At 40.7% G+C, this 12,542-nt stretch overlaps 1 protein-coding gene across 7 annotated transcripts in view; it reads left to right on the top strand.

The window, feature by feature from the left end:
* The first annotated feature begins 593 nt into the window (after positions 1-593).
* Positions 594-12,542, top strand: part of PTPRZ1 (protein tyrosine phosphatase receptor type Z1) — a 141,226-nt gene continuing 129,277 nt past the window's right edge. For 5 of the 7 annotated variants that reach the window (XM_066990755.1, XM_048065626.2, XM_048065625.2 and 2 more), the window contains exon 1: positions 594-849. In XM_066990755.1, coding sequence (XP_066846856.1) covers positions 792-849 — 58 coding nt within the window. In that variant the 5' untranslated portion in view covers positions 594-791. The remainder of the gene's footprint in view (positions 850-12,542) is intronic. The other 2 variants (XM_048065627.2, XM_048065628.2) reach the window with 2 other exon arrangements.

The raw sequence follows: 12,542 nt of genomic DNA, 5'->3' as shown, positions 1-12,542 counted from the left end.
CTTTTTAACGGGGCTCCTCCGGCCCCGCCACCCGCAGCATCCCCGGGAGTTGCCGCGGCTGCGAGGCTCCGCGGAGCCAGGGGTCGCGCCGCCCCTAATCCCGCCGACCTCTGAAAACCCAGAACCCCCCCCCCCCCCCCCCAAAAAAAAATAAACTTTTCCTTCGCACGGCTGTGTCTATGTGGGGGTGTCGGGGGGGGGGGGGGGTGTCCCCCCCCATTAATGGATCCCTTCTGCTGGGGGGTGCGATGGAGGTGGTGGGGGATTGAGATGGGAGCAGCCCCCTCCCAACCCCCCGCCGCGCTCGCTCCGGCACCCACGCGCTCGCATCCCCCCCCCGCGCACGGGCACGCGCACTCCCCCGCGCGCACACGTGCGCGCCCGCCCAGCAGAGCGCGTCCCCGCCTCCCCTTTACCCCCCCTTCCCCTTTACACCCCCCCCCCCCCGAGCTTCTCCCCTTTCCGCGCACGCACCCGCAGCCTCCCGAGCATCCGCACCCGCGCCCCGCACGCTCCCCCCCGCAGGCACCCGCGGCCGCTCCGCGATGCGCTGAAGCCGCGGCTCCCCCCCCCCCCCCCCCCCCCCCCCCGCAGCTCGTCCCCGCCCGCCCGCGCCCTGGGGGCGGCCGCCGGGCGCGGCCGCGGAGCGGAGCGGAGCTTTGCCGGCTCCCCCCCCCCACCGGTGGGGAGAGGTGCGGCTGGGCGAGCCGGCGGGCAGCAGGGCAGGAGGCTGAGGCAGCCGGACGGACGGACGGACAGGCAGGGAGGGGGGGAAAAGGACGGTTTTGGACATGCTCATTCTAGGGCGCTTGGTTGCCTGCATCCAGCTCGTCTGTATCCTCAGAGTGGGTGAGTGCGATTTCCGTGAATTAACCCCGGGGTTTGCGACCAACTTTTCTGCCCGCTCCGATCCCTGGTGCTGAGCGCTCCCGGCGTCAGCCCCGGCCGTGGGAAGGCGCCGCCGCCCCACGCGTGGCACCGCTTCTCCCGTCCCGGGATGCGGGGTCCCCGGTACCTCCCGCAGCTCCGCTCCCACTGAGCCCCCCCGGAGGGGTCCTCACCCACGGGTGGCGAGAGGGACCGGGGGAGCCGCCGGCAGGCACCGGGCTGCCCCGCGTGGGGCACCAAATCTGACTTTGCCCCTCGCACGATCCGCTTGGAAGAGAACCGGGGACGGGTGCAAAATTTCAGTCCAAAAAAAAAAAATCAAAAGATTTGTTCTCCAAGAACTGGCAGCGTCAGCGATTGCCCTCAAACGAGATAAAGCTGCCTTGAAAAGCCAAATATAATTCATTCATTCACACGGGACATGGATTCCATATAGAGTATGGATTCATATATAGATTTTAGGAGGACTACTTATGTAACCAAATTAATTTTCAGCTCATTGAGATCTGTGCAACTGGAGTGCCTCATAAAATCATGCAGTGCTCTGTTGTTCGCTGTTGTTACAACCAGCGTGAGTCACTTGATGCTGCTAGAAGTGCTGTCTTAAATACTTTGCCAAATAAATATTAGGAGCTTAAGTGATGGGGTTGGTATTGTACTGAATGCTTGCTTTGAACTTATACACGTCTGTCAAATAGATCACTAGAAAATACTAGTTGATCGCTTGTATTTAAGCATGAGGAACTTAAAAACTTCAGCCCATGATATATAAAACCAGTTTTACAATAGGTCTCTCGTGATAAAGTAGACGCTAACCTACATTTTCCACCCAATAGGTGGTGCTGCTTCTGAAACCATGAAGCTCTATAAACAAAGATCGGGGTTAGGTGACTGAGAGTGAAAGCAAGACTGTGCGGAGTTCTACTCGTTGGCAGAAATTACTTCTGAAAAACGTTTTTACCCCCTGTCTGAAAGTTCAGTGGAATATCTCGACTATAAATTCGAATTTAACTGACCTTAAACTAAAATGTGTGATCCTTGCATTGGTAACATTTTAAAGTCACTTTTAAACTTACCTATTTCTAAAAACAGGGTACTTAAGCTGGAATGCTTCTCTCGTACTGGTTTGGTAAAGAGTGACTTATCTTAAAACTTTTGGAGAGTTTTCAAATCATCTTTCTTATCCTGCCAGCCTGTTTCCTAAGATCAGATGTACTCTTAGGACTATTCAATGGACAAAATTACCTGGTGTCTGTATATATGTATGGAGGTATACGAAAATGTGTGAGTATGGATCAGCATATTGTGTTATGATCATAACACAATACAGCATGATTCCCTTTTGGAGACTGACTTTCATGTTCAAACGATCCTAGCACACCGTAAGCAATGCAGGACACAAACATAGCTTTACTAATGAAACTTCTGTTTTGTTAATAATTTCATCTTATTCTTTTTTAGAGATTAGGTGTTTTTGTATAGTGTAATATTCAAATACTTGGTGTGCATGTGGATATTATAATCATTAATTTAAAGGTTCTGTCACTATTGGAAAACACAGTGTTCTTACTCACACATGAGGTATAATACAAGCTGCAGCTACTTTTTTCCCACCCCCACCCCCCCACTGGACCGACAGGCTATTGGTTTCAGACCTGACCTGAAGGGACACCCTTTCTAGATGTGATGTGTGATTTGGTCTCAATGGTGGCTCGTTCTGAAGTCTCACAAGCTAGGCTCCTCAGTGTGTTCAATGGCATGATTGTTCCCAAAAGTGAACACCCTGTACAGGTTATTAGGCAGATTTAGTTAGATTTCATTTGAATATGTTCCTCCTTGAGTATCTCTCCTTAAGTAAATATGCTTTCATCTGATAGGATTAGTTCATAGGATTAAACATTTGATTAGAATATTGACATTGCTTTCTTTTGTTTTCTCATAAAAAATGAAATAAATGGTGGCTCCTAGGGCTTGGTGAGAGAGAACTGGGTCAGACAGGTTGGCTCGTACCATTACGCATCTCTGATACAGAAGACACCATGTCACATCACAACCAGGGCTCTCTGAGTGGGGCATTGCTGAAGAGCATGGCAATCTGCCTTTGCTTTCTGGAGACTGTGCTTGCTAGCTGGAGGCAAAGCAACATGTCGATCCTGGCCTCGTCTGCCTGTAGCTTCAAAACATGCTGTTGAGTTTTCAGCTGGTCATGTAGAGAGCTGTACAGGAGGTTCTTTCTAGTGAATCTGTTTGGGAGTTTTGCTATTGCCTCTGGGAGGTTCAGCAGGAAAATCTCAGTCTCATATGAGTTTAGAAAAGACAAGAAAGCCAAATCAACCTCTCTGATGAAAAAACTATTAGAGGAGACTGAGGCAAAAAGTTCCTTTGGGAATGACAAGACAGTGACAGTTCGTTCTCTGTATTATTGAAGAAATGCTTAGGGGCTTGGTTCTAATAACCCTGCTGAGATATGAATAGCACCTTCCTCCACAGTGCTACTGAAGCCAAGTACTGATGTAATTATATATGGAGCAGGGTATTATCCGAGTATTCTCAGTGAGTGCCATTCAGCGAACTTCAATGGAACTACTTGTGGAGTAAGATGCTATTCAGGCACAAGTAAGGGCACATGAGAAGTCCTGTGTGATTATTTGTGAACAGTTCTGTGTATTTAGAAAGAGATTTGCTATGAAGTTTTTTTCTGTTCCTAAATTTAAAAAAAAAAAAAAAAGAAACTGTGTGGACAATCCACTTGTTTTTTACATTTTCCTTTTAAATGAGAATGAGAAGTATATGAGTATATGAAGAGTATATGAATGTGTAATTACATCTATTCAACCTATATTTCAGGCTGAAAATAGTCTTTGAAATTCTGCCCTGGCTTACTGATGTGTTCCGTATAACCTACTTAAAGTCAATGGGGTATGTCCTTTTTGTAGCTTTTGTCTCATTGTGCTTCAGGAAAAATATCTGGAGTCTTTTCGATAAGTAGGCTATTTATGAATCTGTGTAGGCAAGAAAATGTTAATAGAAAAAGGAACATGTTTTAACAAATTACATTATAATTGTGGCTAAATTTGAATCAAAGAGATGTAAATATTTAGGCAAGACTTAAAAAAATATTCCCTGCTCTCACTAGGAAAATGTATGGGTAATTTCCCCAAATAATGTAAAAAGTCTCACCCAAATTAGCTCATCTACACCTTATTACTATCACTGTCTGACCTCAGCCAGCATTTTGCCTTTCAAAAGGCAGCTAATTAAACTCTATGAATTGTTTAATTAGCTGTGTTTCACTTTAATTTTTCACTCTCTAGAGAAAATCTCTCATTTTTGGCTTGTTTCTGGCATTCCAGTACCATGTCTTTATTCACAAGAAAAGTAGTAAAGTTTCTCTAAGTATTCTAGTTTTTATTATACAGCGGACATCCGGACTGTATTTCCACACTAGCAGACAGCATACATCTCACTACCAACAAGAAAAGCAACTTAGCAACTTCTCTGCTCTTTATTGGATGGCTCCAACTAAGGCTTAGATTTCTAAATCTGATCATGCTTGCTGTTCATTCTCATGAACGCACATTTAGGTTCAATAATCCCTTAGACTGTTAAATGAATAAGGGATCAGAGCCTTCTTATTAGCTCTAATCTCTCTTTTTTTTTTTTTTTTTTTTTTGACAGCAATTTTGTAGGCCAGGTATTTGGCATAATTCAGACTCAATTATAGCAAGGTAATATTACTGTACTTTATTTTTAATGCTTTAGCATATTTTACAATTAAGACAATATTCCTTTGGATGATGATGCATGGTTCTTACGAAGAAATTTAGTCCTACATATAAAACATGAGGCTAAAACAAAACAGGAATCTGAAGACTGTTTAAGTATCCATTTTAATCATATATATGTTCTGTATGTATGTACCATTGAGAATTATATATATTGAAATCCATATATACTGTATGGATTTGGTTTAGGTTCAAATACTGACAGGTATGAAAAGTCGTGCAGAAATTAATGACAGTTAAAAAAATAACATCACTGTAACCCACACAAGTCTATGGAGCATATCTAAAATAAAGCTGTAATTTCCAGTGTTTAATCTATACAGCATATAAGGAAAGATTTCTAAATTATATTTGTCATTACTTCACCCCTAAATATACTCCTTTCTGGAGAGAAATTAAATGAAATATAAAAAATTACTGTGCCAATTTGAAACTTTTCTGGCTATAATCTGGATTACAAATCAGGATGATCATTTATGAATTTAGGCACTTGCTGTTTCTTAAGGAAGGCAATTTCCTTCATTTTCTTTGCTCATCATCTAAGTGGTCACTTCCCACTATGAGTTCTCTAATTAGGAATTTAAGGGTGAACAGATTCTGTTCTTTCGCTGACAATTTCAATTCCTCTTCAAACATGCAGAGCTTCTCAGTATTCCCCTTAGGGCCAGGAAGTCTGCAGCAGTTCCGGAGCCCCCTTCTTCCATTTAACAGTGCGATTCTTACAGCTTCATGCACCATTTATGCGGCTTTCCTGTATGAGACATCCTTTGGCTATTCAATAAGCTGCTTTTCCCATAAAGACAAAAGTTACCTTTTTCAATACAAGTCAAAGTTTCTGCATTAGAAAGATAAATCAACAGAAATAAAAGGAATTAAAGTATTAAATAAACAGAATCCACTAAATTAAAGATATTTTTTTCCAAGGAGTCTGTAAAAGAAACTTGGCTCCAACAGGTTGTGGAGGAACTGCTGGCAGTGAAGTACTTTTGAGGGAAGGTATGGTCCAGGTTGCTTGTTGAATACGAAATACCAGTGTCAGTCAATTCAGTCTTGAAGCTCAGGTGGAAATGAATGATTCAGTGGAGATTTTAGAAATTAAATAGGGATGTGTATATATATATATAATTTTTTTCTTTACAGGCCGTTATTGCGAGACTCTCTGGTCAAAGTACAGGCTTTAAAGCATTGTGAAGTATTATAGCCGAGGCATGCTTCTCAGAAGCTCCTATTGCTTCCCTCTTCTGAACCATAGTTAGACTTAGGTGTTCTTTGTTCCATCAGAAGTAGATACATTTCACCCTAGCAACTAATATGCTTCATTCCTAATTAAAGACTCCAGGAGCTGTTGTTTAAATTAGCTAGTTTCAGAAGTCCTTATTCTGGTAAAAGTCCCATGGACGACAAAAACACTATGCTACATCTGGTAAAGAAAGCTCAGCACTGAAAGTAGGATGCCAGTGGAACTCAGATTCCTGAATCCACAATTTTAATTAAAAAGTTTACTAACTCAGCTAGTAACTTCAGGGTCTTCCAGGGAAGTTTTCTGGCAGGGGGAATTCCTCTTCTGCGTATGCCTTTAAGTGACCTGATTGTTTACTTCTCAGTCCATCGTTCTTTCCTAACTTTAACTGGGATCCAAAACCAAATATGATTTCAGATGACTTTCCCCATCCCTAAATCAATAAGGCTTCCCTAATTATGTCCTGATAAGATCAGGTGTCTTGATCTGCTGCTATTTCTGTTTAAGAAAAAGGACAAGGTGTTGACTCTGTCTTCTCATGGTGATGCCCAGCGATTAAGTATTTTACCAAGGAAATACGTTCTAGAGGGAAGACCTGTTCAGAGCTAAAGGGGTTTTTACCTAAATATTCCATCTCCAAACACCAGGTTTTGTCAGATGAGAGGCTCTTCATGCTTTTGTTTAAGCTAAAGAATTTTGTCTTTAAAAAAAAAAAAAAAAGTCAAATTCTAGGAATTACAGGGAAAGCATAGGGAGAATGATATCAGTTATGCCACTGCATAAAGTCACAGCTAACCCACTTCTTAAATCTTGTGTATGCTCATGTTCCCCTCGTTTCTTAAAGGGCACAGTAGACTTGGAAAAGAGTAAAAGAATATCAGTGGGGAAGATCACATGTATTTATTTTCATGAATGACTAGATAAGCTAAGTTCCCTGTTGAGAACAAAGACAACTAAAGAGTTTGTTTTATAGCGCATCCTAATCTCATGAGATAAAGAGAGTAGATGGGAATAGATTCTTCACTGACTCTTCTAATATAAGTGCAAGGGGACAACAAATGAAGGCAGTAGGAGCCAAATTTAAAAAGGAAATGAAATAACATAAAGTAAATTGATGGTTCTTCCTTCAAAAGGTGATAGATTTGTGAATCTCTGCTGTAGGTTGCTGTGAGAGCAAAAAGTTTTGAGGAAGTACTGGACAAGATCTTGAAGTGAAATCTACTGAGGGCTGCGAATCGGGTGGAAACCACATCCATTTCAGATTTTTTGTGGAGCTGGAAATAGAACTTGGGAGAGTTTGGAAAGAGATTTTTCAAACATATCACAAAAGTTTGCATTTTTCTTACTGTTCCTTAAGCATCTGCTTCAGGCTTTTGGAGACAGGTCTCTGCATCAGTAGGATAGTACAGCAAGAGAGGAAATGTGAGACATTATCCCTGCTTCCACTCTGTATTTCATTATTTCATTTCATTCTTGCTGGATACAATGTATAAATCACCACCACTGCCTTTTTTCCAGTTGTGTTCTTGAAACTTTTTCCTCATTTCTTTGCAAGTTACAGACGCTCTTGGGAGTAGATTCTAGGTTGCACTTCTGAAGGACCCAACATCCCAAAGAAGAACAAATCTCAGATATGTTTCCACCTACTCAGCAATTTACATTAGCTGTTCTGGGCAGCTGAATGCCCTTTGGACAAGGCAGTAGCTCATTATTGCGCTGACTTGCTTGTTACTGCACTGCAATTTTCCCAGTTCACCTAAAGACAGTGTAGGAGTCTGAACTTCAAGGTTCTGGAGCCTACATCAGGTGCCTAACAGCTAGGTAATTCAGCTAAATGCTGTCTCACATCTGGGCTTTTGCCAGGTCTCCTGAATACATAGCTTATGCTGCAGCTTCAGATTCAGCAGCTAAAAGGTGGGCTAGACATGGCTTGTCTACTTAGCATATAACAAGCAATATTTACTTCTCTAGATTTCTATAGCATCTAGAGAGACACAAAAGGTATATATATATGTTTTTCTCCTGCAGCCCTTTATGTCTCACATGATGAACTAATTCACTATTTTGTAAAGGTGCTGAAGATATTTCTCTAAACTTACAGACTTTAGTTGCGTAGAAAATTTCTGTGTGATGTAGAAATTTTAGAGATCCTACTTTGCAGATAGCATTCAGTAATTTAATTTTCTGTTTTAGTACACTAAATGTAAATAAGATTTACTCCTTTAAACTCAATATACACTCCATCCATCACTCCTCCATCAGATGGGTTAATACAGTGCTCTAAAGGGTGGTTTTCTTTTTTTGTTGTTTTATAAGTGCTGATCATTTGTTCTAGTTCCATAACCATTCAGTTTATATGTACATTCCTGTCTTTAATATATATGTATATAATATTTATATTGGGAAGGAAAACCCCATAACAAGTGTACCACTATCTTAGATGTTCTACAGGGGCTTCTACTTTTCAAAGGCTGGTACGAACCCATGGGTGTGTGAGTATTCAGGGGTTGCTGAGTTAAGTATTCCTTCTGAAGATATTAGGACTGCTCACCTGACTAGTGGGAGATTTCATTAATAGTTTTAGGGGAGGTATATCTGTTTGCACTCTGGCTCTGAATTCTAATCCTCATTGCCAAAAGATTTCTACTACATACTAGATTACCTGAGGATTAAAGCAGGTATCGTTTGAAGAGGTATCCATCTTCACTTGCTTATTCATCTGTTGGCTGAGATAGGATAACAGTAAAAGCAATGAAGACTTGATTAAATAATAGCATCAGAAAGGGTGAAATAAGAGATGTCTAGAGTACAGTTAGTGTATGGAAATAGCATTACAAATTTGGTCTTCAAAATGCTGTAAATAAAGGATTTTGAATAAAAATAAATGAAATCAAAGTTATCATGAAGAATGAAGATCAATGTTTCTGTAAATGCCCTAACAGAATTTCACAAAAAAAAAATCATTTAAAATTTCCTAATTTTATTAGGAAATTCATTTTGAATTCATTGAGATTTAGGCTGTTTTGTATTGTAATTCTTCAAAACTACTTGTTGAAATATGCTGCTATTCTTCAAAATCTGTCAAAGCCTTGGAAAAAAAAAATTCTGGTGCTCTGCAGGGGCAGCTTATGTAGAAGAAACTGAAATCTTTTTGAAAGGTAAAGCCAGTATTTTGAGGGGAAATGAAGCCTTGAAAATCAGTGTTTGAGAGAGAGAGAGAGACTTATTTCTGTGCTGGCTTTATATGTGAGACCCCATGATTTTAAATGAAGTTCCCAAAAAGAAAAACAGCTGCTTCCTTGGACTAAGTAGCTAATGATCAGAGTAACAGCTGGCTTTATAAAAGTGAGCTGATATTACTCCAGGCAGTTTGTCTTCTAGCTCCATCCCCAAACTGACCAATTGTGTTATATCTGTTTCAAGATATTTGGAAAAAAGATATTCCAAGTGTATGTCATTTGTTTCTATAATTTCCTTTTGTACCTCTTGTGGTGGTAGATGTGTGTGGCTGGGATTTGGCAGGTTTGGATTTCCTGACAGACAGGCTGCAGAATTCTCCCCCCCAAGCCCACTGGAGCATGCAGTTAGGTGTGTGGGATGTATCATGGTACATGGTGCGGTCAGCACACAACCCATCATCTGCTTCGAGATCAGGATGACTCCTGTATGGCCTGTGCCAACCTCTTTCTTTGTAATTTCCTTTGATTTTTAGACTGTAGCTTTGCATTTCATTTATCTTGCAATGGTAGCTTGTTGCAGAAAAAATCCCAAGGAAGCAAGTTATCTTTTTTTTACACACCTTAGGTTTGTATCACTGTAGGTACACAGATCATACTGGAGTTATCTGCTCATATCAGTAGAACTGTGCTTGAATATATCCTGGATGAGCATCAGGAATAAAAAGATCCAAAAGAACTATTCAATTAATGGCATAGTGCTGAGGAAAAAAAAAAAAAAAAAAAAAAAACATGCAAACTGGCCCTGTGCAAATTTAAATTGAAAATCTGAAGAAGGATCCTACCCATTAAATTAATGAGATTTTTAGAAAGTCTTTCCAATGCAAACAATAGGAGCAAAAAGACAACCTATTTTTTTTTTCAGAATTGAGCTCCATGCATTTCTTCAAGCTCCTGCAGCTCCTGCAATAGAAACTAGATAGGAATAGAACTGCATCAGTGACCTCAGAGTCACTTTGAGTGAGTACCATCTTATTGTTTCAAATGTGCTAGATGAGAAAGCTGAGCAGCATGCATGTGGCTGTGCCAGCCAGCTGCCCATGGCTGAAGCAACAGCAAACAGCCTTTCCTCGCTCCAGACTGACACATTTGTAAGCTGAGGTACTGGGGACTGAGGGGTCACCCATGTCTCGAGTACCACTCAGCATTTCAGACTACGCTGGGAATTAAACATCGTCAATCTATCCAAAAACAAACACTATCCAAACAAACAAACAAAGAGAAACAGTTTGTTAACAGTTTCCCATTTGAAATATTTGTACAACCACCGTGTAAGAAAGCTATTTGAAATCTCTTGTCATTGTATGACTTTAGGAGGTAGGGATTTAATTAAGATATGAGCTACTAGAGCATCTTTAAGAACTGTCAGTGTTGTCACTTTATCAAGCGATAAGGCTGAAGGAAATGAAGGGGAAAGGAGATTCCTCAGTTGCTGGTGTCCACCCATCCTATAGAGCCACCCCATGAAACCCAGGCTGGCTCAGATGCCTCAGAGACAAGTAAAATGAGTCAGTGCAGTAGAAGTGGGATTTTACCATAAATAAATATCCATAGCGTGCTGGTGCAAGTCATTTCCTTTTTTTTTTTTTTTTTTCTTTTTTTTTATGTTTTACTAATTCTTTTCTAATTCAGGACAGTTGCAGTCTGCCTCAGAAGTGGGCTGCTTTTCCCAAATCAATCAGTGTAATGTAAACACTGTTAATGGGAGGCCCCAAGCAAGCAGAACCTGCCGTTGTAGACTGGAAGGGTAAGGGCTTCCATGGCGAAGTTCAGAATGAGAATCATATGCTGAAAAGCTTTATTGAAGTGCATAAGGGGGTTGAAAAAAGGATACATTGGCAAATTCTGGCATTTTGTAAATTTTACATGCTGTATAAGACATGTATTATATTCAATGGATTTCATTCAGGAATACTTAAAAACACCCCAGAGTAGAAATTGTTCGTTTAATCCATTGGTGAAAGACACATCCACACAAAAAGATTTTGGGAAGCTGTCCTTTAGGCCTCAATATTTTTGAGTCTTTCCTGATTTGTACCATCAGCTGTGGAATTTATAATGCTAAGTATGTTTCCATGTAGCAATAGTCTTCACTGTATGGGAAATTCCAGCCTTTCTGTGAGAGGTGATAAGACTGTGCCATCCAATCTGCTAAAGATTTGTCTGAGTGGCTATACTCATGGAGGGAAAGATGCCAGCAGAAATCAATACGTGTTGTTCATTAGGAATATGTGCACAAGCTAAATGATCTAATCTGATTAGCTTTTGCAACTCTTTAAATGTTTGCAATGGCAAAAGAGATACATCATATGAAAACAAATTGTAAGTGCAATTTAGAGCAAATTAAAAACGCCCTTATTGACATGCTGAATGGAAGAAGACAGGTTCAGCTAAATCAGGTGAAGACGATGAGGCAGTGGTGCATAAAGGATAGTTTCATGTTACATACAGTTGAGTGAAATAGAAGAAAATGTACATGGAACAACCAGAAAATGTAGTCTTGCTGTTGGTAAATAAGGTGATAAGAATTAATCACCTTTTTTTTTTTTTTTTCTAATATGATCTACACATTTTATCCCTGTTGCAAGCAGTGCATTTGAATAAAACTGTAATCTGGCTTTTCATGGAAAAGAAATGTTTATTGAGTTTTTTTTTTATGTTTGTTTGTTTGTTTTTTTGTTGTTGTTCATTAGTTAAAGGATTATCTGGATATGCAAGAGTTTTTCTAAACATACCAAATCTTGGTCCTCTGAAGTCTGGTGTTCTCCTGAAAGCACCAGGAAATCTGGCCCACTCAGAGTAGCTTTTTTAGATCAAAGAAGAAATTTAGCCATTGTGTAGTGGAACTCAAAATGCTGGGTTAGGCGTCCTGCTTGTCATATACAGGGCATGAGGGTTTTAGGTACCTGGCCTGGAACCGCAGCAGCCAGCACATCTGGTACTGGGACATGCAAGCCTGGCTGATAGAATAATGATCTGTGATAGATCTATGATAGATAATAAAGCATAAAAAAGGAATAAACTGGGAAGTTCCTCTTAGTGCCTCTACATGCTGAAACATCTTCTTTATAGAATCATAGAACAGCCCAGCTTGGATGGGACCTCAAAAGGTCATCAGGTCCAACCTTTACATGGCTAGACTTGACAAAAAGCATCATGAAATTCAGAATTGATTTTACTACTCTTGAAATAGCCATAAGATGCTGATACTTTTCATAATCATCAAATAGTAAAAGATTTGCCGAAGAAAGAGGAGATAGCAATCCTAAGCCTTTCCTGTGTAAGGGATTTTGAACCACAGCTGTGGAAAGTTGTGTTACCCACATGATGACAGAGCACAGCTGTTGAAGATGGGCAATGGTGCTGATCTCCACCCAGGCTGAAAATGGGAAC

Source organism: Anser cygnoides, chromosome 1, assembly GCF_040182565.1.
Source record: "Anser cygnoides isolate HZ-2024a breed goose chromosome 1, Taihu_goose_T2T_genome, whole genome shotgun sequence".
NCBI lineage: Eukaryota > Metazoa > Chordata > Aves > Anseriformes > Anatidae > Anser > Anser cygnoides.
This window is presented reverse-complemented; position numbering and strand designations above follow the sequence as displayed.